The sequence below is a fragment of the Sphaerodactylus townsendi genome, linkage group LG10 (genome assembly GCF_021028975.2).
Source record: "Sphaerodactylus townsendi isolate TG3544 linkage group LG10, MPM_Stown_v2.3, whole genome shotgun sequence".
NCBI lineage: Eukaryota > Metazoa > Chordata > Lepidosauria > Squamata > Sphaerodactylidae > Sphaerodactylus > Sphaerodactylus townsendi.
The window spans coordinates 63,204,149-63,231,213 of record NC_059434.1 but is presented as its reverse complement, the minus strand read 5'-3'; the positions used below and the strand labels follow the sequence as shown (position 1 = coordinate 63,231,213).

At 42.0% G+C, this 27,065-nt stretch overlaps 1 protein-coding gene across 21 annotated transcripts in view; it reads right to left on the bottom strand.

The window, feature by feature from the left end:
• Nucleotides 1-2,592: 2,592 nt before the first annotated feature.
• Nucleotides 2,593-27,065, bottom strand: part of ANK2 (ankyrin 2) — a 338,318-nt gene continuing 313,845 nt past the window's right edge. For 19 of the 21 annotated variants that reach the window (XM_048508918.1, XM_048508924.1, XM_048508917.1 and 16 more), the window contains 7 exons: nucleotides 24,763-24,900; nucleotides 22,794-23,073; nucleotides 20,922-21,210; nucleotides 18,490-18,573; nucleotides 17,152-17,316; nucleotides 14,937-15,119; nucleotides 2,593-4,868 (listed from right to left, as the gene is read on the bottom strand). In XM_048508918.1, coding sequence (XP_048364875.1) covers nucleotides 4,854-4,868; nucleotides 14,937-15,119; nucleotides 17,152-17,316; nucleotides 18,490-18,573; nucleotides 20,922-21,210; nucleotides 22,794-23,073; nucleotides 24,763-24,900 — 1,154 coding nt within the window. In that variant the 3' untranslated portion in view covers nucleotides 2,593-4,853. Of the gene's footprint in view, nucleotides 4,869-14,936; nucleotides 15,120-17,151; nucleotides 17,317-18,489; nucleotides 18,574-19,082; nucleotides 19,176-20,921; nucleotides 21,211-22,793; nucleotides 23,074-24,762; nucleotides 24,901-27,065 lie in introns of all 21 variants that reach the window. The other 2 variants (XM_048508932.1, XM_048508928.1) reach the window with 2 other exon arrangements.

Here is a 27,065-nt window from a genome sequence, read left to right as displayed (position 1 = left end):
TTTCCTATGTAATGTGTAGCGTGACCCTCTATGGAGCATTGCCAAGATGTGCAGCAGACATTTCTACTGTACACAAGATTCAAGTCCAGTAGCATCTTAAAGGCCGTCAAGATTTCCAGGATATAAGCTTTCAAGAGTCAACGCTCCCTCCATTGGTCTTGAGGATCCTACTGGACTCTAATCTTGCTCTTCTACTGCAGGCCTGCATGGTTACTCACTTGAAATTACTGTGAGAGAAACTCCGAGGCCAAGGCCTGAATGGAAGAGTCTACTTTTGCCTCATGATTTCTGAATTTTGATCATACTTTTTCATACCTCCACTTTCACATTTGATGCATCTTCTTACAGGTACCTGGATGGTCCAGGCTAGCCTGATCTCATCAGATCTTGGAAGTGAAGCACAGTCAGCCCTGGTTAGTTCATGGATGGGAGACCACCGAGGAATTCCAGGGTCACTATGCAGAGGCAGGCAATGGCAACCCACCTCTGAATGTCTTGCCTTGGAAACCCTACAGGATCACCATAAGAGACAAGCAATGGCAAACTACCTTTGTACGTCTCTTGCCTTGAAAACCCTACAGGGTTGCCATAAGTCAGCTGTGACTTGAATGCACTTCACACACACTCACACACACACACAAATTGTTGCAGAGCATTTATATTACAGAATAGATGTGTAAAGTGGAACAGACTACTAAAAATAACTGCTAGACAGAAACTCTACTATTTTTCTGTTCTTTATGGTTCCTTTCCAGCGTATTCTGCTGTGATCTATTAAAGCAACTGTTTCCTAGGACTCATCCACAATGATTCATCTTCTTTGCCCAAAGGGTTGCAACTAATTTACAGCCCAGCCAGTGATGGGGAAACTGTGTTTTTTCCCCTATTGCTCCTTTCCCATTGTCAACATTGGCATTAGATTTAATCTACTGCTTTATTACTTTTTCTCCTGAATCAATTACAATAATTTGTCTGTTTATAAAGGTACAGCTTTTGAACGTGCAAGTTCTTTTTGCCATTTCTTTAATCATGTTTTCCAAGTAACGAATTCCTAGTGTACCCAATACGTTTGAAGGGGGGAGGGCATTCTGTAATGTATGCAGTTTATTTGCCTGCAGAAAAATGACTTACGAGCATAGAAGATGCTTGATAGTGAGCTAATCCACTATTATCTATTGTAATTAGTGGTAGCTTTGCAAAGTCTCTGAAATAGGTCCTGCCTAGCCCTAAGACCTTTTTAACCAGAGATGCTTGTAACTGTAATGCTGTGCATTCAAAGCTACTGAACTATGGCCCATATTTTTTACACAAGGATTGGTCAGAGACTTCTGGCTTCAGGTCTGCCGTTATCGGCAACTGGAACAAGACATCCAGATAACATTAGGGCAACAAATGCTTATGCAGTACAGTATGCATTGAGTTCTTGGGGCTTGGCAGCCTACACCCCTGTAATTTCTCAGCTGTGATGGAAACTAGGAGACAAGCATGCCTGGGCAAACCCTGAAGCTCAGCCCTCAGAAGTCTGTTTTTGGTGGATTATTTGGAGGACTGTCTACTGTTCACGATGCAGGTACCAGAAAGTCACAACATCTAATCCATCTGGTTGATAATGACTATCAGCCCTTTGGAAGTTATATAACCAAACGTATATTGCCAAAATGTTTAAGACACCTTAATGGTTTATATCTACTCCTTCACATTTTGTACACTTCTAGTCATATGTTGGGTTGTCTTCAAAGCAAAAATGGCACAATGGCGCCACATTTTTCATGGGACGGACTGATTTCATAGAAAAGAAGCTAAAAAGTCATTCTAAGGTTTGGATTTCATATTCAGAATTAAAAATGGTGCCCTTTGGTGGAAATACGGAAATTGTGGCATTGGGTCAAAATGTGGAATAATGCTTTCTCAGATCGCATTTTCTTCCTTGATATTTTAAGTTTTAATGCTCAGTAGGATCCTGGGCCCTGTTTCTCTCAGTTTCAACCATGCTAGTCACTGTGTCCCCCAACAAGGTGCAGCTGAATTAAGTCAAGTTATATAGGATTAATTTAGACACAAACAGTTTTCCATATGGCTGACTACCCACATGATTCTGTCTTCAAGAGGTTCCTGTGCCCTTTATCTCACTTATGATTCAAGCCTCAGTTATGGAAACGTGGGAACCTGTATATGGGTAAAGGTAATACCCTCAAGCACCACAGAATATTTTTTGGAAACTATGAACATGTAAGGAAGAATGTCTTCATTTATCATGCAAGCTGACATCACTATCTTTATAGAAAAATGTATAAATAACTGAGGCATAAATAAAGAGTAGAATGTATCCCTCAGGTTTAGATATCATTGTATTGTAGCTAATTCCCCCCAAAAATGCTAACACTGACCTTCAATATCAATTTTCTCTTTAACTGTATTAAAAAAACGCTGCCTATCGTTTAAAGGGATTTGATTCCTAGGTATGTAAAATTAATGTACATTGTGATTACCTAATTACAGCATTGCTAGGATCACTGTTTTGAAGCTAAGAGAATTCAAATACATTTCCTAGATCAAACTGGTATTTTAAAAAAAAGAACATACCATGAGTGCTACATTTAACACTTGTACATTTTTATTTAATTAAATCATCCATTGTACACATTGTAGCTATGTATTGTTAGTGTTCTTGGTTGGTTGGTTGGTTTTTTAAAATCTTTTAACTAATACATGCCCTCATAGATATATTCAGTTAGTGTTATCACCATAGGAACAAGATGCTGATTCATCAACTTAAAATCACTTCTTCTCACAGTATTCAAGTTCTCTGATAACACAGCAAAAAACCAAAACAAAACTGAAAAAAGGAGAATAGCCATTATGCTGTTACACAGAACATCATCCGCACTGCAAATAACACAACAGAAATGCGTTTCTTCTCGAGCCCTGTTCTTGAATGTCAACCAGTGATGTTCTTGACAATGAAAAATGAGCTCTTGTGTGTCCTGAAACAAGACTCCTCTTTTGGCAGTCGCAAGGGCTTGCTTCCTGCTTGCCAGCCAAAAAGTAGAAGAAAAAATTAGCATGGCACTTTTGGTTAGCTTTCATAGCAGGAAACCAAACCTCCTAATTTTTTTCTTTTTTATCAGCATAAGTTGTTTTAATGAGATGCCATTTATGTTCAGTATTCTGAGCACTGAGTGAATTATATTTTTGCAAGAAGGAAAGACTGGCTAGGTTTCAAAAAACTCATTTTTGTTGAATATACTTTACCTTTATCAAATAACTGACTCAAAATGTATATTGTTTTTATATGTATATATATATAATATATATATATAATTACATATATAATGTTAAAATGCTACAGAGCTTCAGACCACTATCGGGATTAGGAACAAACCACAGAATTATTCCAGAGTCGCAGGTACCCTTCTTGGAAAATCAAAGTGTAGACATTTACATGATGATTCTCAAAAGTTAGTTAAGAAACATAAATAAAAAGAACAATAGATGTCAAATGCCCAATGGATTCATATCCTTCAGTGGAAAAAAAACCCACCTCAAATCTCTCAAATGGAAGGATCAAACTGCTCGCTCAGTGCTAAGAGGGATGAGAAGCTGTTGACATGATTACAAGAGGGTTGTGTTTCGATTTTTCAATGCCACATGCATGTACCAGGCAGGAGGCAATCTTGATAGAATGTGGTAAATTTAGAGTAACCTTTCTCACAAGTGAGTGAGAATTGTGTTCCCCTTCTTAAGTTATCTACAGTGCAGTGGCCAGCAGAAAGTACCACCAGTAAGAAAGAGTGGTTTGCTAAAGCAGTGACGAAGAAAGGAAACTACAGTAGTTAGAACCGTTTAATACACCCTGCCTCATAATCCGAATCTAAAATATTTGAATACAGTATGCAAATGTGCCACAGATATAGCTGCTAGCAAGTTAACTGGATATTTATTTTCCTGCAAGAAATCTTTAGGTGGCTTTCCAGGAATCAGAAAGGGGGCAGTGGCTACAGTCCATCCATCTTTAATGGAAACCGATGGAGTCTGATGTTTCAGTCTTTTTAGAAATTTTTAACTATGGTAGATCGTTGCCGGAAGTCCTAAGGGCACAGGAGGCCTGACATGCTTCCTTCCCAGTAGATTCATGTTCTATACTTACTGGATTGTGTCAGCAATAATACATAAATTTCTCTTCAGCAATTTCAAGAGACCTTGCAGTCCACGCTGCTAAAAGTAGTCATGATAGGCAGTGTTTTCATTCAGTCTCACCAGTTTGAGCACGTTGGCTATTTACACGGTGATGTTACTATCCCTTTTAAAAAAAAACATGTACATTGTCAGTCGAAGAGGCCTGTGGAAGAAGCTGGTTTTTTTTTTTAATGGATCTGGTGTAGAAGCAAAGGAACAGCAAAGATGGGAAGACAAGTTTCCAGCACAGCACAAAGTAGACGACTTTTAGTAGACGAACCATCCCTAACAAAGGATGCTATCTTTGGTCACAAATTAGCTTACAGATATTTTAAAAAGAAAAAAAGAAAAAAAAAGAAAAAATATATTCAACTATATATGCCCCAAGTAGAAATGTCGGCGTCTTCTGGTGATTACATTTTCATGACATCTACAGTGAAAGAAGGAAGTGGACGGTAAATGTCGAATGGATATGTGTGTTGGTCTGTGGGCGAGACTTAGCAGCATCTCATTTGGCCTCTTGCTTCCACTCGTCTTTGCAGAAATGTCTTAGCAGTTTCTGAAGGTCATTCTGAAGGTCATCCTGGGGTAGGGCTTCCGGTGTATCCTCCAGCACTTCCACATGAACACGTTTTCCAAACTGGTCCTTAACCACAGTCCTCTTCTGTGTACTGGCTTTACTCATTGTTGTCCTGCAGGGGAAGGGATGGGTAAGGGGGGATGGGAATGAAAGTAGAATTTATGAAGGCAGTTACATTTTTTTTAGGGTTTAGAATTCCAGCCCGAGTTTTGATTTACAGCAGAATCAATGCAAGGGACTGTAGCATCTTTCATAGCAACCCAACAACATAATAAATAAATGTGTAACTATTTAAAAAATGAAAAATCATTCTAAATGCATCCATTTTGCTGGATTTTCACAGCGGAGTCCTTAATTTGTAGCTTCCACAGAGTTCACAAAATGATAATTAAAAATAAAACAAAGACGCTGTGGAATACTTGAATATTTTACTCTTTAAGATGCCAGAGAAGACCCTTCGTTGGTTTTGATGCAAAAGACTTGCATGGAAGTTGTCAATAACAATCATGCCCCTGTACAGATATTACAATACCTCTTGAAAACCATGCAAAGGCTTTCAGGATGGAAGATCTGGAGCCATGATAATGGGGTGAAATATTTCTGATTTTTCTCTTCTCAGTGCTGATTATTAACTATCACCCATTAAGACATATGCTGCTGTCCCTGAGCATAACCAACAAAACGCTCTTCTTGCACAGCTTTCCGGAGTTGCAAAAAGGGTTAGACAGTTAGGTGAGTGATGGATACTTCTAGATGCCACTGCTATTTGCTTATTCATCCAGTTACACCAGGAAAGAGAACCGCAGCTTGGAACGGCAGCTACCACCGCCTGCTCCCCTATGTCCCCTTCTCCTGGCGGCAGCAGTGAATCCCCTGGGGATGCATGACATTGTTCTCTCCTCAGCTCCGCAGCAAGAGGAAGCAAAAGAGCAACTGCCCACTGTTTTCATTAAAGGAGGAAAGACAGAACAATCCCACTGCCATTGCCACTGCCCACAGAGAGAGGGCAGGAGGTAATTCCTACAACCTGTGGGTGCCCAGGATGGTTCAGAGCTTGGCAATGGGCATTCCTGGGACCCCGCACAACTGCTTGATGATACTGATTCCTGATCCTGGATATATGACTGCTCTGCCCAGGTGCACTTCTACATTTTCTCCTGAATCCAGTACATGATTGTTACCCTGAGATACTTTGAGGTAAAGTCTATGATAACATGGCATGAGGTGGTGGGAGGAGACAGACCCTTTTGCCAGCTCCCACAAAACCTCACTGAGGCTAGGAGATGCCTTTTTTCTCCACCTCAGAATCTCTGTAGCACCTCAGAATCTTTGTAGTACTACAAAGTGTAGCTGTTTGCAGTTCTTGCACATCTCTGGATCAAGGCTAAGGATCATACTGGTAAATGGATCAAAACCTCAAGACCTGTCTCATAGTCTGTTCCTTAAATGTAGTTTAAAAGTTATTTTCCATTTTTACCAGCAAATTATTGCATACAAGTTTTGTTCAAAGTACCAACATATCTCCGGATGCCTAAGGACTCACTAGACAATAAAATTATGGTGAGGAAAAAATCTGATTAGGATGCAAGGCAATTGAAAAATATTCTGTATGTCACAGAGCATGCTTCTACCAGACCAATCAACACCAAGACTTAAAAATGGAAAAGCAATTGAACTTGTTCCCATAGTTTCATGTGGCCAAAACCAGATCTTGGCATGTATTTGCAGCCGGATTTGAAATAAAATATGTGAATGCACACATGCACATGCATGCACCCAAACACACACACACACCCAACCTGGGTCAGGAACATGTCCACACAGGTCTAATCTTTTATATGATCTGTTTTTAAGGTTTTTATGTTGTTTTAGCTGTATACCATCCAGAGCCCTTCGGGGGTGAGTGGTATAGTAAATTTGAAATATAAATAAATAAATAATCTGGAACCAGTTGGGGGCTGCTTAACAGTTCCTGGAGAAGGAGTCCATTTTCTGTGATTTTTCCCTCCTAATCACTGTTTTAAACTTGCTTTGTAAATTTTACAGGGAAACCAAAGAAAATGGAGTGCAGAATGAAGCTCTGCTATTAAATTGTTATTTACATGGACTTCTCCCTAAGAAGTCTCTGTGAAATACAGCAACCTAAGCAGTTCCCGTCCTTTCTTTGTTTTGTCCTATTTGGGTTTCATTTATACATTAGGGAGAAATCTCAAACTGGTATGAGTCTCAAGCACATGCGGTGATCTAACAAGTGAATCAAGCTTATTTGAATGAGGTAACTTCCTCACCCAAAGCCATTGTTTCCAGAGAAAGAGTGGGGAGCTAGGAATAAATAGAATTCGCTCTGATTTATTTGTTGTGTAGTCCCTGCTAGAAAGGGGAAGGAAGGAGGAGTGCACGAGAACCAATGACTTGCACTGGTTTGAGATTTCATTCCCAAAAGTAACATGCAAACAAGTCTTTCAAATCTTTATATATTGACACTATGATGTTTGGATTTGTTTTTAGGGTCTTAATTTGGTGCAATGGTAGAATAAAAATGTCTGGAAAAAATAAATGAATTTCAATGTATTTCCACTTCAGAGCACAAATGATATGGCGAATGCTTGGTTCTGCACCATAGAACTTTATACTGTGCTGTAGCTCCAACACTAACTAAAATAGGGAGGTGCAGTTACTTGGGAGAACATTCTGGCATCTATGCCTAATTGTATAGAGCAAAAAGGCATTTCCTTACACTATTGATAGTATGGCTGTGGTTCAGAGTATCTTCGTTAGAATTCCATAGGTCCTAGACCCCTTCTGCACATGTATTTTTAATGTTTCCATGGTACGGATCTTCTAAGATTCTACTACTGCATACTTCATATCAAATGGAACCACAGATACTTCAAAAGCACTTATCTCCTTTCTTTAAACAAGCTTTAAACAAGCATACATGGTTTAGTAGATTTGCAAGTAATGCTGGAACCAGGTAAACATTGTTTCCATTATCATAACTGTTTCTGTTAGTTCATTAATCTTTTACACAGAATAGTCTATTTTCATGCCAACCCAAACCTTTTAATAACTGAGCCATCCTCTTTTGTGATCTCATTCTCTACTAATGGGGGAACTTCAATTTTCATTTTGTTACCTGTATAAATCAGGGCCTAAAGTAAAAACACAAAACAAACCGTCGTACCAGGAACACAGCATAATTATTTCAAGCTACTGAAATACCAAAAGAACCTCTGAACCAATAACAAAAATATATAACCGTCTCTGCTTTCAGGAGCTTCCTAATATAATTAATGGCTAAGAACAGAATCTAGTTCAAGAAAGAAAATAACTATACTGAATCTTCTGATCTTGTTACAATTTTAAGAGAAGTGTTTCTCCTGGCAGAGTAATTCTGCTATTACGTTGTAGCATTTTTAGTAAAGACAGTCAGAACTCCCAGTTCTGCTCAGAAACATATTCAGGGAAACTGGTTTTTCCCCTTCAGTGTTCTCACTCCAGACTTAGTCACAGATTATGAAGACTAGATTCTGCCCTAAACATGCCAGAACTTGGAATTTTGTTGGTAGCTGTGAAAGGCTTCAGAATAAATGTATGCATTTACTTACTTTATTTATAGCCCACCTTTTTCACTGAAACTCAAGAAAGATCACACAGTTTATAGCAATTCAATCAAATTGGATGAAACATCCAATAAGAAATGGGACTAGGATTACCAAAATTAGAAACAATGAAAGAGAACGCATCAATAAGCAATGGGATACACTACTGTCCTGTTCCCTTTATAAAAGCACATTCCTGGATCATTTCATTTCACTTCAGTTTCAATCCCTTTATAAAAAGAGATTCTGTTTTGCAGTTTTTAGAGTGATAGAAATATGGGAGCCCTTCTGACGCCCTCATACATTCCACAAGGCAGAAGTTAGAAACAATGAAAGAGAACGTATTTTAAACAGGGGGTGTATTTTAAACAGGGGGCTGTATTTTAAACAGGGGGTTTCTTGTATTTTAAACAGGGGGTTTCTCTTTTTTTCTCCTTGTCCTAGGGCTGCTGATTGGTGGAGCCTGCTGAAGGGGTGGGGCTTCTCACATTTGTAAATCTTTTCAGTTAGTGCTGAAGGGGTGGGGCTTCTCACGTTTTTAAATCTTTTCAGTTAGTCTCTGGAACCAGCAGAGAAGAGGAGCAGTGGAGAACAGCAGTGGGCCAGAAAGGGCTGAGGAGCTCTGATTTTTCTTAACAGAGGGCTTTTCTCAAAGCCACATCTTTTAAACAGTGTATTTTAAACAGGGGGTTTCTCTTTTTTTCTCCTTGTCCTAGGGCTGCTGATTGGTGGAATACTGCTGAGAGGAGGTGGGAGCTTCTCACATTTGTAAAATCTTTTCAGTTAGTGCACAGAAGGGGTGGGGCTTCTCACATTTGTAAATCTTTTCAGTTAGTCTCTGGAACCAGCAGAGAAGAGGAGCAGTGGAGAACAGCAGTGGGCCAGAAAGGGCTGAGGAGCTCTGATTTTTCTTAACAGAGGGCTTTTCTCAAAGCCACATCTTTTAAACAGTGTATTTTAAACAGGGGGTTTCTCTTTTTTTCTCCTTGTCCTAGGGCTGCTGATTGGTGGAGCCTAGGGCTGCTGATTGGTGGACCCTAACCCTAACGGCGCACGCAGGTGTTTTACTAAATAAGAACATATTTTAAGGGATAGTAGAAGGTATAGAAACCTTAAGAGGGAGGCACTAATTAAAATCAGTATTTGAATATCTAAACAAAATTAGATATGAAGGCAGGAAGCCAGCAGGGGGAGGGGGCTTTCCAGTGTTTTGCACTCAGAGTGTGTCACTGATGTATGACTATCTGCCACTAGGGCCAGAAGTCATGGGTGTGCCCTCTGCTGTAATGAGCCTCCCTGGCACTCATGAAGGAGGCAGGTGTGCGTTCTCTTGAAGCCAAGGTGGCAGAACCTGGCGAGAGCTTCGAGAGAGGCAGAGAGGGCAACAAATCGAGGGCTTTCAGGGACCTAGCAGCCGGGTCCCATTCTTCCCAAGGTGACATCTCTTCAGATGTCACATGGAGAATGAGAGTCTGGGTGACCAGGAGGGTGCCAGTCTGAGGTGGGGAAGATGCTCCCTTAGATGGGACCAGCTTCCCTTAGCTGGTGGTCCAGATATCCTCGCGACTGAGTGATGGCCCCCCCTCAGGGAGGTGGGGAGAAGCCCCCCTTGTAGTGGGTGATTCAATCATTAGGAATATAGAGAGTTGGGTTTGTGAGAGGCAGTGATGACCGCGATGGTGACTTGCCTGCCTGGTGCGTAAGGTTATGGATGTCACGCTGTCGTCTAGAATAGGCTGTTAGAACCCAGTGCTGGGGTGGAGTCAGCAGTTGTGGTCCACATTGGGTACCAATGACATTGGGAAATGTAGCCGGAGGTTCTTCTGCAGAAGCTAAATTTAGGCTGCTAGGAAAAAGGTTAAAATCCAGGACCCCCAAGGTGGTGACATTCCTTCTGAAAATGCTACCTGTTCCATCGCACAGAGGCGAAGCTAGCGGCAGCCGAGGAGATACAGGGTCTCAAATGCGTGGATGAGAAGGTGGTGTAAGGCAGAGGGTTTCTAGCTTTGTGTCCCAGGAACTGGGGAACCTTTGGGATAAGGCAGGCCTGTACAAAAGGGGATCTGGCTTCATCTTAACCAAAGAGGAACCAGGCTGCTGGTGCTCCCAACGTTAAAAAAGGTGGCAGAACAGCTTTTAAACTGATTCCTGGGGAAAGCCGACAGGAGCTGAGGGTGACTTCGGGTTCGGAATACAGGAGTCCATGGGGATGCAGACAGAGAGGGAGGTTTTTTCTAAATCAACCACATATTACAAAGAGCAAAGGGAGCATAGCAATGTGATAAGTGATAGTGTCTACAAAAGGCTAGAGAGGCTAAAAAACACATAAATCCCAGGTTAGGGACAGAGACAGAGTATACAAGTGTCTCTATGCTAATGAGTAGAAGCATCTAGACCCGTAAAAAATGGGGGAGCTTCTGGAGTACAAGAGTCTTTGAAGGAGGACATGGTGGAATGGAAGGAGAACCAGTTGGGATGCTGTTATCCCAGGTTCACAGGCTCCTACAGGAAGGATAGGACAGGGCTGTATTGGGGGGTGGGGTGGCCCTCTTACATCAAAGAGAGCATAGTGTCACATAAAATAGACAATGCAGGGGGGGAGCTGAGTTCTCTCACAGAAGCACTGGTGGATATCAAATGCCAGGTGAAGCATAGTTTAACATTAGGAATATATGTATCGTCCCCCTGACCAAAGTGCACAAGAGGGATTCTTGAGATGGAAAAGAAATTAGAGAGGGCCAACAAAAGCAAAAAATGTACCGTTGGTAATGGGCGCATGATTTAACTATCCCCACATAAAACTGGAAAAATGCAATGTTCAGACCATGATGCCAAAGGAAGAGAACATTCCCTGGATATGCTAAATGACTGGTGGCTTAGAGCAGCATGGTTGTAGAACCAACCAGGGGAGATGTGATCCCTCTAGATCTAATTTTTATGTGGGATCCAGGACCTGGTGCAGGAAGTCAGTGTTGTTGAGCCGGATAGGGAACAGCGACCTCACAATGCTGTCAGATTTTCCAGTATCTCTGCATGCGAACAAGTGACAACTACTAATGTAGTTACATCTACGCCTTCAGGAAAGAGGAAATTTCTCAAGAGATGAGGGGGGATAGTGTGCAGGAAACTGAAAGGGAAAATCAAGAGAGTCAAATGTCCAAGATGCTTGGAGGTTATTTAAAAACACAGTCTTAAAAGCTCAGCTGGAATGTGTTCCGGTGAGAGGGGTTAGGAAAGGCAGCACCCAGTCCAAAAAAAGAAAGCCACCATGGTTAACAAGAGAGGTTGAGGGAAATTATTAGGGGAAAAAAAGATGTCTTTTTAGAAAATGGAAGTCCAACTTAACTGATGAAGAGAATACCAGAGAGAACACAAATGGTGGGCAAAAAGAGAAGCAAGTTAGCTGTAAGGGGAGGCAAAAGGAAGTTATGAGGAACGCATGGCTCGCAGAACATCAAGCTCAGCAACAAACAGTTCTTCAAGAGGTACATCAAAAAAGCAGGGAGGAAGCCAGTTAGGGAAGCGGTAGAGCCCGTTCGATGATGAAGGAAAAAAACAAAAGGTGTGTGCGCTAAAAGATGACAGGGAGATTGCAGAGAAGCTGAATGAATTCTTTGCATCTGTCTTCACCCAAGAGGCGGTGAGGAAAATTCCTGCACCTGAACCAAGCTTCTTAGGAGGTGAATCTGAGGAACTAGCGAAGATAGTGGTAGACAAGGAAGAAGTTCTGGCAGCCATTGATAAACTAAATGCTACCAAATCCCCTGGCCCAGATTGCATTCATCCAAGAGTTCTTAAAGAGCTCAAGCATGAAATTGCTGATGTTCTCGCATTAATATGCAACTTATCCCTGAAATCAGGCTCCATCCCTGAAGACTGGAAGATGGCCAATGTCACACCAATCTTTAAGAAAGGGTCTAGGGGGGACCCAGGAAATTACAGGCCAGTCAGTTTGACATCTGTTCCTGGTAAATTAGTAGAATCTATCATTAAAGATAAAATTATCAAACATGTAGAAAAGCAAGCACCTGCTGAGGGAAGAGGGGGTCAGCATGGCTTTGTAGAGGCAAGTCCTGTCTTACAAAACTTACTAGAGTTCTTTGAGGGTGTAAACAGACATGTGGATAAGGGGGGAACCAGTGGACATTGTCTACTTGGATTTCCAAAAAGGCTTTTGACAAAGTTCCCCATCAGAGACTTTTGAGAAAACACAGCACTCAACGCATAAGAGGGGAAGTCCTCCTATGGATTAAAAACTGGTTGAGGAACAGGGAAACAAAGGTGTTGGGTATAAATGGAGAAGTTCTCACAATGGAGAGATGTCCAGGAGTGGTGTCCCCCAAGGATCCGTTTTGGGACCAGTGCTCTTTAATCCTTCTATTCATAAAATGACCTGGAGAGTAGGGGTGGGTAGTGTGGTGGCCAAAGTTTGCAGATGATACCAAAATTATGTAGGGTGGTAAGAACCACAAAGCGGATTGCATGGAGAGAACTCCAAGCGGACCTTGGATAAATTAGGGGAGTGGGCTAAGAAATGGCAAATGCAGTGCAATGTAGCTAAATGTAAAGTGATGCACATAGGGGCAAAAAATCCAAACTTCACATACACGCTACAGGGGTCAGTGCTATCAGTCACAGACCAGGAAAGGGATTTGGGCGTCTTAGTTGATAGTTTCCATGGGAATGTCAACTCAGCGCACTGGCTAGCTGTGAAAAAGGCAAAACTCTATGCTGGGGATCATTAGGAAAGGAGTTGATAATAAAACTGCAAGGATTGTCATGCCCTATATATAAAGCAGTGAGTGCTGACCCGCGACTTGGAGTACTGTGTTCAGTTCACAGGTCGCCACATCTCAAAAAGGATATTGAAGAGAGATAGAAAAAAAAAGAGAGAGTGCAGAGAAGGAGGCACCAAAGGGATGATTGAAGGATCGGAAAGCACCTTCCTTATGAGGAGAGGCTGCAGCGTTTGGGACTCTTTAGTTTGGAGAGGAGACGTTTGAGGGGGGATATGATTGAAGTCTATAAAATTATGCATGGGGTAGAAAATGTTGACAGGCAGAAATTTTTCTCTCTTTCTCACAATACTAGAACCAGGGGGCATTCATTGAAAATGCTGGGGGGAAGAATTAGGACTAATAAAAGGAAACACTTCTTCACGCAACGTGTGATTGGTGTTTGGAATATGCTGCCACTGGAGGTGGTGATGGCCACTAACCTGGATAGCTTTAAAAAGGGCTTGGACAGATTTATGGAGGAGAAGTCAATCTATGGCTACCAATCTTGATCCTCCTTGATCTCAGATTGCAAATGCCTTAGCAGACCAGGTGCTCAGGAGCAGCAGCAGAAGGCCACTGCTTTCACATCCTGCAGGTGAGCTCCCAAAGGCACATGGTGGGCCACTGCGAGTAGCAGAATGCTGGACTAGATGGACTCTGGTCTGATCCAGCAGGCTAGTTCTTATGTTCTTATGTTCTTAAGTCATGACAGAGAATGGACATACAAGGACAGCAATAGCTCTTACACATTTGCAGGGTGGCCCTTTTTAAAGTTTTGCTCAGGTCTACAGCCTGAATGAAAAATTATTACACAGCCAGTATCACTGATTTGCCCTGGGTTGGATAACCCATGCTAGCCTGATCTCAGAAGCTGAGGATTGCCCCTGGTTAGCACTTGGATGGGAGACCAGCAAGAAAATCCAGGAAAGGGGCTACCCATTCACAAACCTTTCCTACATTCATGTCTGATCCTGCAGCCCCTCCCAATGCCCAGAAAAATCATTCCTGCACCACGGGATAAAACCTGGAGGACTAGAGTGAAGGACAGGAAGAGGAAATTAACCTCTCCACAACTGAGCTGTGCTTGTGGAAGAGAGAGGAGGAATAATTTCACCCCTTAGTCCCTTCTCACTTTGGCCCCTTCCGCATATGCAAAATAATACACTTTCAATCCATTTCAACGCACTTTGCAGCTGGATTTTACTGTGTGAAATAGGAAAAGCCACTTGCAAACAATTGTGAAAGTGGACTGAAAGTGCATTATTCTGCATGTGCAGAAAGGGTCTTTGTGTCGTCGCCCCCCCGTCTGTGTGGTTTGCAGATGATAGCAGAGAGGAATGCTGGAAAACTGCCCACTGTATGATACTCAAACTAGAAAAGAACTAAAGCCTCCATTACATTCCCATTTTGGCACATTGGGAATTATTCTTTCGAGTGAGAAAGAATACCAAAGATGAATACTTGTGCGTGTCTGTGTGGGTGGAGGGGGAACACCTCAAATGATACCACAGAGGAATTTCAGTGTGAATGTTCAGTGAGTTTGCTTACTAGCTACTGAGAGTGGTCTGAGGTGACTTTGGAGAGGTTCTCAAGGCAAAAATAAGAGCAGCAAAAAGGATCGGTGATTGAGGATTTTAAAAACTTTTCCAATGAAAGTTTACAATAATTATAATTGACTTCTTATTATGTTTCATTTCAGTTGCTTCTAAATGCTTTAATAAGAGAGAGAATGTATTCTTCCCGTATATTAATATTTCCATGCAATATTTTCAAAAAGATAAAACAGAGGAACTATTTTACCGCTTCAAAGTCATCTTTGGCTGAAGGAAGATCAGCAGCTAAACTAGAGTCTCCGTGGTGCTTCTCCATTCTTTCTCCATGCACTAATGTGGTCTTCACAACTTTGCTGACTTTCCGGCCTTCCACTGGCTCAGACTGAAATTCTGAGGGGCTAGACAGAACCCTTGGCTCAGAAAACGTCACCTGATGAAGAAAGGTTTCATAGAGACCTCTGACTGACTGGTTAAAGTTTGACGTGGATTTTAAAAAAGGGAATTTTGCTACTTGGCAGAATGGTTGAGAGTGCAATCCAAAACCATGTTAACACTAATCCCTTCTGAGACTATTGACTTCAATGGAAGGCACTCTAATTATTCTGAGCAAAGGTAAAGGTTAAACTCCATGAAAACATGTGCTTAATACTGGTCCCATTTCTTTCCTATTAAAAAAGATTTCCTCAAAAAATTCACTTCAGGAAACTTTCCCCTCAGTTGCTTTAGGAATTATTCAGTCCACTCTAGCTTGACTCTACCATTACCAAGCATATGATAGCTAGACTTGAGCTCAGTAGCTCCTTGGAGACCCAACAAGATTGTGGGAGTCAAAGCTTTCAATAGTCAAAGCTCTCTTTGTCAGATATCTGGTATCTGAGGAAAGAAGCTTTAATGAGGTGGGTCTTACATCTCCCAAAATCTTGTTGGGTCTTACAGGACTCAAATCTTGCTGTTCTACTGCAGACCAACATGGTTATCCCCAGAAAGGATCAGGAATAAGGCAAATTTGGTCCTCTGTATTTTTCCCCCTGCACTACCTTTGATCTGAATGTTGCTTGCAATAGAGATAGCCTTAAGGGCTCAATAAATTTGAGAATTTTTTAATAGGGGAGTGAACCAATCAGTTGCTAGGCAACATGTGGGCTGAGGGAGAGTTCACTGGCAGTTGTCAGGACAAAAAGGTACTCAAAGCCTTCCTGTTCAAACTTTTTATATTGTCCTGTCCCCACTGTAGTACCTATATTATGCCTTGAACAAATTTCTTTGGCTGCAAGAGTCAGTCCAAAAATTTAGAAGCAAAATAAATTTTCACTGTTCAGGATTTGGCATTTTAGTGGCCACATTTTTTAAACTAACCTATGATCCTAACCATAATTTCTCCCCGATTTTTCATAATGCTTGGAAAGGTTACATTTTATATTAGTACTGGTGCCAGTACAGAAAACAACTGGTAAATAAATGAATTTATGGACTACAGTTGAACAGTTGAAAGATAAACAAGCAATGACAAGAATGTCATGCATATGCATTTTGACATCACACAACAAAATATATTCTAAGGTGAAATCAATAAATTTTGTGCTTCTACTAAGGACTGCTGAGAAACACAAAAAAAATCATTCCTGAAAATACTAGGTATCGCAATGAAATTTCTCAGCACTATGATAGCGCCTGAGATTTGTCAAGCCTTGTCCTATGCTACGCCTGGGCATTTATAGATTTCCTCCCTGGTGAGATATTCCAGATACCCCAAGTGCCTATCATTTTCCTGTCATGTTTCCTAAGGTACTTCTCAAACCCAGCGAAATGGTCCAGAGCAGGGGTAGGGAACCTGCGGCTCTCCAGATGTTCAGGAACTACAATTCCCATCAGCCTCTGTCAGCATGGCCAATTGGCTGATGGGAATTGTAGTTCCTGAACATCTGGAGAGCCGCAGGTTCCCTACCCCTGGTCCAGAGTAAGAAGAAGAAAAGTCTATATGATTATTTCCATTCCCAGGGTCACATCCACCTCTTTTCAGCATAGTATAGTGGTTAAGAGTGGTGGACACTAATCTAGTGAACCAGGTTTGTTTCCTCACTCCTACACGTGAAGCCTGCGGGGGTGACCTTGTGCCAGTCACAGTTCTCTCAGGGCTCTCTTAATCCCACCTGCCTCAGAAGGTGTCAGTTGTGGGGAGAAGAGAAGGAGTGTGTAGACTCTTTGCGGCTGAGAAAAGCAGGTATATCCAAACTCCTCTTCTTCAAATCACTTCTCTACTTCCCATATTCCACCATATATATGGCCTTTGCACTTAGACAATGTGAGAATCAGTTTATATGAACACTGCACATGAAAACTTTTCATTAAAATAAATATACTACAATAGAGTTATGTGAAGAATTCTAAACATGTAGTAATACAGTTTTGATTTCTGATCAATTTACTTATAAAAGAAAATTGGGAGGCAAAAATAAGCTGACCTCGGATTGCTCGCTGTCACTCTTCAGTACAACCCGTTTTATGACTTTGGAGTATTCATCTCCCTCTTCCACTGTCACGGGATCCTGGGGTGTTCCTTGCATGACAACTTCTTCCTTTTCTGTGCCATCTGGCAAAACGAATCGTCTTATGATTTTTCTAGTGACCTAAAAGGGTGACATTATTAACGGTCATGTTGAATTGAAAGGTAGCAAGTCACACTTCCAATTTTGAAACAGCAGCAAAGTTTAATAAACACAAAACTTGCAAGTCAGTTAATGATCAGGTAGTTAAAAGAAGTTCATCTCAGGATCAGATAGCTGAAGCAAGTTACCCTATTTCCTAGAGAAGTAACAGTGAATTGTCGAAGGCTTTCTCGACCGCATTCAACTGGTTGTGGTGGGTTTTCTGGGCTGTGTGGCTGTGGTCTGGTAGATCTTGTTCCTAACGTTTCGCCTGCATCTGTGGTTGGCCTCTTCAGAGGTGTATCATAGAGAGAAGTCTGTTACACACTGTGTCCCTTTCTCACTGAACACAGTGTGTAACAGACTTCCCTCTGTGATACACCTCTGAAGATGCCAGCCACAGATGCAGACGGAATGTTGGGAACAAGATCTAACAGACCATGGCCACACAGCCCGGAAAACCCACCACAACAAATAACAGTGAGTTTGAAGAGCACTGAGGTGAGTCACCTTCCCCTCCCACTGGGGAGTGATTGCTTAGGCTCCAGGAATGGTCCAGGAGGAAGAGCTTCTAAGTCCACTCAGTCAGGGTAGCAATGCTAATGAACTTTGTTCCTCTGGCAAGTTCAGTGGGTTTGGTAGAAACTGGCAAAAGCATATCTGAAGTTATCTCCCCTACAGCCCCCCCCCCCCCCCACGGCCCCACTTTGTTGTATGTATACTTTATAGTCAAAACTTGTACAGTTAGTTAGTCTGAGTAGTTTGGCCGCTGAACCTTTTGTAGTCTGGGGAAAGAGATTTCTCATTATCTGTTATCACAGTTCTGATACTGGGAAGAGTCTAGATAAGAGTGATTAGAAGAATATGGGCATTCCTCTGTTCCAGTTCTCCTGTTAACAAGAAAGTATCTAGTGGGCATAATTGAGACTGACAGCATTATTTATTTTTATTTTACTTATTAACAAGATTTTTACCTGCTTTTCTGCCCTCGTAGGACCACTAAAGCTTCTAACAAACATCATCTTAAAAACCATTAAAACCAGCACACAAAAATTGCTGCTGAATTGCTAGGTTGGTTCTGAGGAAGAATCCGCTATCCAGGTTTTAATCCTGGATGAGACTGCTAATTTGGCATATAATAAGGCTAGACAGTACCTTTTTTACTACAATATGGCCATGTTCATCTGTATATTGCTCCTCTGTTACTGCTTCTGGTGGCATTTCAGGCATATCATCACCCTGCCAGAGAAAAAAACAAAATCAATGAATGAAAGGCATAGCTTTCAGCAGAAGTTGTTAGTTCATTAAGCAAGAATAAAATAGAAGGATTAGGAATTACTGAAGCAGAGTTACATTCAATTAAAAGTTCGGCAAATCAATCATGAAAAGCATGCAAGGAAACCTGGAACCAATAGGCAAACAGAAAGATTTTGCTCTGACAGGTAGTGATTCTGAAGCAGCAAGTCAAAGGGTTTGTTCTCTCAATGGCCAATTGGACATTCTTCTTCAAAATGCACATTAGATAACAGCCCGATTCCATTTCTCTCCTCCCGCTCTCCCCAAATCAAAAGAGAAAAGGTTATCAAGGTTATCCAGTGACCATGCAGGAACATGCTAACTCTGTCAATGCAATCCAAGCCAAGGGGGTGTTCCAGGAGCAGTCCTTTGGGGGAAAGGGTGGGTTCCTAGAGATGTAGCCAGGACAAAAAACTGCCACCGGCACGTGCAGTAGTTCAACACTCTTGTACCTGAATAATCACCCGGCGGCGGACGACCCTGGTTGTTACCATCTGTTCCTCATCTGAGCTGGCCTCCAGCTCACCTAATTCCTCTGCTACCTCCTAGTGGAAGCATGGAAGCATTGCTCTTATCACACTGATGTTGCATGCGTGAATGAAAAGGGCTTGGTCCCTTTTCTATTGGTGTAACAACAACCACATTTATACCCACAACAGCAGTAGTTTCACCTGACACCAGATGAAGAATTATGGCTTGTTGTCACAAGATTCCGTTATGGGCTTGGAATCTGTGAGGGCATCAGATCTAGTGGAGTCTTATCCAATTTCCCTCACTGTTTAATGCAGTTAAATAAATCAGTTGAAAAACATTCCTGCTATCTATCAGTTTCCCCTGTCTCACGCATACCTGCTGAATTCTCATGCCAGGGTTACATTTCTAAGCCAGTGGATAATTCTTAACAAGTATCAAGTCTGCTCTGACCTCCCTTTACAAGCTGAGAGAAATGGGATGTGCACGTAAGGAGCTTTCTTGTACAGAGCGGATACTGTTAACTTTGACTGACAGAAGCTCCTCCATGACATCTGTGGACGTTTTTCCGAGCCCAAAAGATCCCTCAACTGTAGATCCTGCTAGAAAAGGGCCGTGCACTCCTAAGCAGAGTCCCACCCTTCTAAGCCCATTTTTCCACAACAGACAGGTGTAACTCTGTTTAGGGAGGCTGAACAGGCTTAGTGAAATGACAGCTGTGGAGGAGGAGAGAGAAAGAGAGGCTGCTGAGAGAGAAACCAGCATACCAGCAGCAGACATCAAGTAAGGGGTTCAGGGGTTCATGGACCAGGTAATTTAGAACTGCACAGGAGACAATAAACCCCCACCCCAGAGATTCTCTTCATTGTGTTGTAACTTTTGGACCTAATCCAAATTCAACAAGAGAAATTACCAGTCACAGCTTCATGGGATAAGGATATTTTGCTTCCTTCAGCATTGTCATTTCCTTCGTAAACGTCACTTCTCAATAAACTTCACCTCACTCTTTATTCTAATCTTAAAGTTGGAAACAAATACATTTTTCTTTTTGCAAATTTGTGTGGTAAATTCACAGTAAAACACACATTTGGCCCAGTTTCCCATTTGGCAGCATACTTCTTTTTCGTTTTTCTCATTTCTACATTTGAAAAAGGATATCTGCAAAGCCCTAAACCTTGATGAATTTAACACCATGCCATTTTCTAAAGCTTCCCTTCACACTGAGCTGAAAACCCAGTGTCTTTTCTTCTTCGGTGTTATCTCATAGATTTTGTTCTCATTCATTTAAATTTTATTTTTACGACCATAAATACCATATGTGTTAAAGGCTGTCAAGATACTTCCAACTTATGGCAACCCTATGAATTAATAGCCTCCAAAATATCCTATGGTAAACATCCTTGCTCAGGTTTGGCAAAGTGTGGCTTCCTCTTTTCCTAATACTGCTATTCTTCAAAACTGGCACATTCAAGAACCACTGGTATTTATTATCCAGCTATTATGAGCACAGGGAGGGAAAGTCACAGGGTTCAGCCCAGTCTGATTGGATGTCAGAAGCTAAGCTGAATTGGTACTTGGAAGGGAGACCTCTAAGGAAGACTGTGCAGAAGAAGGCAATGGCAAACCACCTCATTTAATCCCTTGCCTAGAAAGTCTATTGCTGGAGTTGCAATAAGTCAGCTCCAACTTGACAGCACTTTACACACGTGCACACACATACTGGAGCAAGATTACGGTATATTAAAGAATACTGCTCCTCCCAACAGTAAATTCTCCAAAAGTCAAATAGTAACTATGTTCAGTTAATGGCGCATTCGTACCTTTTCCAATAATTCTTCTTCATATCTTTCTGACTGTTCTGAGTGTTCATCAGTTGATTCCACAATCACCAGGCTAGTTTTTCTAGGATATGGATCTTCTTGATGGAAATGATGATCCTCCGGTTCCTGTACAATGGGTGAATCAGTCCTCTCACTAGATGTAGGGGTATGAAGGTATGGCCTTTCATGATCATCAGACCCTGCAGTAGAGCATTCAGACTTTTCACTGGCAACACTTGCTGCTCTTCCACCCTTTGGTGCTTGTGTCTGATCCTGGCCTGTTGTAACACTGAGAATTAAAGATTCGAGAAAGTTAATTACGGCATGTTCCATGCTTTTATCGTGTCCATCTGGCAAAACATTTGGCTTGCCTCAAGAATACATTCCAAGAGAGCTGAACAGTGGAAATGCAATGCACCACTCAAAAGCATTAGTTTAAATTTGCTTATATTTTCCAAGGGAATATATTAGGACTTACTTTCAAATACTAGTGCATAGCAGTAGCCAGAAACGTCATTTCAGACATCTAGTAGCATTCAGCATGACACAGTAGCTCTTTATTCAAATTTACTTAATTGAGATTCAGTATTTCAATAGTGCTTTTCATGCTACAAGAGCGCTCGTGCAATCCAGACAATACATATTTCTATTTCATATGCTCATTTTGATGTTTGTGTGCTGTGAGGGTGGAGAGAGAGCTGTATGCTTGGCACCCATTCAGTGCGTTAGACATTTAGATCCAAATAGCTCTAAATTACTCACATTGTGAAGAAGAGTTGGATTTATATCCCACTTTTCTCTACCACAAGGAGTCTCAAAGTGGCTTACAACTCCTTCCCTCCCCCCACCCCCAAACAGACACCTTGTAAGGTAGGTGAGAGAATTCTGAGAAAACTATGGCTACCCCAAGTCACCCAACAGGCTTCATGTGCAGGAGCAGGAAAACAAATCTAGTTCTCCAAATAAAAGTCCACCACTCATGGGGAGGTGCGGAGAATCAAACTTGGTTCTCCAGATTAGAGTCCACTGCTCATAACCACAGCACTCACTGTGGTTCTCACTGTGAATGGTTTTGTGCACAAAAACTCTGTGGACTCCGCTATTGACACACCATAGGAACAATGCCTGTTGGGTTCAAGTAGTTGTCTTGCAGTGAAAAAGTACATCAAAGATTATCCAAATCTTTAGAGCACAACTCAACAACAGTGGCACTCCCATGGCTTACTTCATCGACCTACAAATGTTAGATTGCATATCATCACTTGAATTCCAACTGACATTTTTGCAGACAGCAGCATTTCCTTCTGTAGACAGAAAATACTTCCCCACCTCCCCCCACAGCTACAATGCCCCCTGAAATATTGCTCTCAGGGGATGGCACCCCCTAGGAATAGCTGGGGGTGGGGGGGTCACAGGTATCCCACTGAAGGGGGAAATTAGCAAAAAGCCTTCCCCTGCACACATGAAATTGTTAGGTAAGATCCAAACTATTATTTTACAAAAGTATTGTTAAGCTTAGCTGGAATTAATTTGTTACCTAAAATTTGTAACCTAAAATTGCTCCTCAATTCTTACCCAAGCAGCTATAAGCAAAGCGGGGGTTTTTTTCATCCTTTTGAGCTCTGGAAATGACTTGGCTCACTCATTTCTCTGGAAAAGGCTGAAATAATATCTGATCATTCACATTTTGCACATATGACATAATATATTTTATCTTACCTCTGATCACCTAAGCATGAAGGAAAAATGCACTATAAAAGCTGTGAAGTTTTAAACCAACTAGCAGAACTAATCAAAGTCTACATAATCTTTCAAAAATATACACTTCTTGTGTCTAACACAGAATGACAGGACATATTTTGGGACTCTTACAAGTATTCCTGTGCAGCGGATGCGTCTTCTGGCAGCTCATGAGGTTTCCCTGAGAATTCAGCTTCTACCCGACCTTTGTGTGCTTGTCGTAGGAGTTCTGTAACGGATATTTCTGCCTCAGCCCTGGGTGTGCCTTCATGCAAGGATGTGTAGCTAAGCGAAAGATCTTCTTCAGACACAAGAGGAGGCTGATCAGACTGCTCACTATCTTTAGAAAAAGAATGCTCCTCTTCTTTTTTATCCTTTGTGTTATACAGATCTTCACGGAGTGCCGAAAACCCTAGTGACAAAATAAAATCAATCACCATCTCATCTTTCCATGCAAATCAGTAAAGTATACTCAGTTCAAATCAAGACCTAGGTTTGTGGTAGAACGGTGGGGCGCAGAGGATTCATGCAGTGAGACACTGCATACAAATGTTTTCCTGCTTAGATGACTCTCCAGACAATGCTTTTGTTCTAAGCAATATTTTTACTTGATGGCATTTATATCCTGTTTTGGGGCCAAACAACATCAGTCGAGGTGATTAAGGAGGCTAATGCTCAAGGCACTCATACTTCAAATAAATAATGAAATAATCAAAACGAAAAGATAAAGCCAAACAACCACCAAAACACAACATCATAAAACACATGTTCAAGAGCAAACATTTTAAAGAATTTTAACAAACTTGGAGAAGCAGTAAGAATCCAATCATACATACCACCTAAACCACCCGAATAAACAACTAAACAAAACAGCATCTGAATTAGCAGGGAAATAATGAAATAGTACGGAAGAAAAAACAAACAGAACGCCAGAAGCCGGAGGCATGGTAGACTTCATGAAGGAGGGTGTTCTACTGAGAACATCCACACAAAATATTCTGTTGTGTGTCTGTGCAGATAAGCTCCAAGAAGACCGAAACAAGTGGAGGAGGTCCTTGAAGGGCTAACTGGGCAATCCGAAAGGGGAGGGGACCTGAAGCAGCATTGGAATTAGAGGAAGCCCTATGCCGACATCCATGTCTACTGCACTGGGCAAAGTGGCATGGATGCCCAGTGTTGGGCCACTCACCTTGGTGTTGGGCCACTGCACAGCTGTATGGTGACGAAACCCAGAAGTTGGCCCGTGCAGTGTTTGGGCCCTCCCACAACTGCCCACACTAGTATGGGGGGGGGGGGCGTTCTTAGAAGCGTAGGTGATGTTAGTTGGCTCCCAGTGCACTTTCAGACCAAGAACGTCCCCTTTCAGCAGTACAAACTAAAAAGTGTGGCATGCATCACCTTATGCTATTGGCTTTCCTGGAGGAGTAAAGGTTTTCTCCTTCTCCCCTGGTGCCCTCACTGCCAATTGCCTCTTTGGAGGCAGTGTGGCAGCATTTCCCCAGCCACCGCTCTACCATCTCCCCTCTTTGAATTGGACTGTTAGTACTCTGTTCCCAAAAGGTTCAAAATTTTAAAGGTCAACACCAGGATTTTGAGCTGGCCATAGGAACAAGCAACCAACACAATAGACAAGCCATATGAGCAACGTAGTGACTGTAGTAGGAACCAACCTGTATTCTTGCTGCTGCATTTTGAACACTTGCAAAGGCAGCCCAGAATCAACGCCACATCCATTTCTTCTGGATTAAGTTTCAATTTATCAGCAATAAAATGATAACTATGTAGTTTAATATTTTTCGATTATGCCTTTATTTACTTCATATTCAGATTTGACGCTTCTTGTGAAACTTGCAAGGGGGAAACTGTTTTTAAAAGGTAGAACTCATTCACACACGCATGCATACAAATTGATATTTCAGTCCTCCATGTCTAACTGCCATTGGAATTGAACTGTCAGTACTAAAAAGCATTGTGTAAGGTGGTATGAGCAGTCTCGTATAGGCTCTATCTGCATAGCTGATTCTTTGACAGTTGTCTCACTCATTACTTACTGAGCCAATTACTGAATGATGGGGCCATGCACCTGTGAGCCTATCCTTACCTTCACTGTGATCCAGTCCTATGGTCTGTTCAATTTCTGCATAGGTGCGACCATGGTCCTGGGAACTTTCCACACTCTCCATTAGATGAACAATGTCCATACGGTTAATTTTTGTAAGACACTCTGTAAGACTTGAATCTGTGATATGGAAAAGATTGGTTTCATCTGAGTTGTGTGCAATCTTTTGAAAACCCTTCTCTGTGTTTAAGATAAACTATATCCCTTTAGGATTACATAAATCTGAATCGGCATGATCAGCCTAATTCTAGATTGAAGTCCTGTGGCAGGGTTAGGGAGGCCCAGATTATGAGCTTCAAACTCTTGATGAGATTCAATTGGTAACAGCTCTCTCCATCCGGAGCCTGGTTGTGGTCTTGGATGCATTCCTTACAATGGAGGTCAAGGTCACAGATACTGCAAGATGGTGTTTTTCCATCTTCACCAAATTAGGCAGCTGGCCTGTTCCCTGTCCTCCCCTGATTTAGCACCAGTGGTCCATGAAACTGTCACCTCCAGGCTATAATCCTGTAACTCAGTTTATGCAGGGCTATCCTTGAGACTGTTTCCGAAGCTACAAGTGGCCAAAATGTAGCAGAACAGGTCCTTATGAGGACCCTGTGGACAGCGCATATTCAATCTGTGCTCTATCAGATGCACTGGCTCCAGACTGACTACTGAATCAGGTTCAAAATTTTGGTATTGCCCTTTAAAGACCTAAACCAGTGGTGGTGAACCTATGGCACGGGCGCCAGAGGTGGCACTCAGAGCCCGTGCAAACAGAGTCCCCCCCACACACACACACATCTAGGCTGGCCTGGGCCGAAGGGCTCAATTATTAGCATTAAACCTAAGACCTAGTTTTGGGGAAGCAGTGTAGGTAACCCTGTTAAGCACTGTTAAACCCACTGATCTTCATGTGAAGAACTAAAGTGCAATCCTTTACCTGGCAGTAAGCTCGGTTGCTGGCAATGGGGCTTGCTTCTGAGTAAACCCTCCTTGGGCCGTGATTCATCCTTTGGAAGAGTTGCACGGTTGCTTCAAAGCAAAGCCACCGACTACCACTAAGCTTACTCCTGAGTAACGCACGCCTCGGAGCCAACCGTTTTTTCTAAACTAAAACCTCAGTATTCGGGCTAAATTGCCGTGTTGGCACTTTGCGATCAATAAGTGGGGTTTGGGTTGCAATTTAGGCACTCAGTCTCGAAAAGGGTCGCCATCACTGACCTAAACAGTCTGGATTCATCTTAACTATGGTACAGCCTTTCCCTGGATATCCTCCAGAGAGTGCTGTGCTAATCTGGAACCAACGTGCTGGTGATCCCTAGGCCAAGACATATCCAGTTGTACTCAATCAGAGCCACGGCTTTTTTGGCCCTGGCACCAGTTTGGTGGAACCCTGTGTTGGATCAGATCTGGACCCTGTGGAATTAGACTCAGTTCTGCAAGATGGAGATGTTCCACTCGGCCTATGGTTGACAGCAGCAATGACTGAACATTGACTGGCCTTCCTCTCAGGAAATAATCCCATGCTGGTTACTTCTGTGCTCCCCCATTCCACTATTATATCTGATTATTGATGCTGCATGTGTACCTTTGTTAAGGGAATATTGAGGGTGCCATCTTTTATAAGAATTGTAGATATATAGATAAACTCTGGTTTTATAGTTTATATTGATTACATTGGCTTGTGTGCTTGCATTGCTTAATGTCATAGGATACTGTTAGCTGCTCTGAGTCTGACTTGCCTGAGAAGAGCAGAATGATTATAATAATTTTAAAAATAGAGATGAATGAAACATGCCCATATACGCGTGATCCATAACGATCTTTCCCCTCTCTGCAAGCCCTGAGTTAAATCAGACCCTTGGAAAAGATGGTTTACTTACCTGTAACTGGTGAGTCACAGAAAGAGCTTCAGTGTCTCTGTACTGATCAGGAACTCCAAGAACATATCAGTCCTCTCAGAAGGATGCGTGGTACTGCAATTTCCCCTTCTTGAGATGAAATACTCCCTATCTGTTCATGCCATGAAGAAGGGGTAAGAGCCTTCCCACTTAATTCTTTAATAACCGCTATGTGAATGCGAAGCAAAGAGTGGGTGGAATGGTGACAGCACAGATAACCACTCAAAGAAAACCAGTCACATAGAAGTAACTCACCTTTCTTCATTGTGGTTTCTCTGCAGTCCCACATATGGGTGACTGGCTAGCTCCCATTGGTCTACCTAACATAGGTCGAACTAATTAACCATTCAGTGTACAGTATCTCAGGAAAACAGACAACAAAGTCCATCCCAAAGGTAC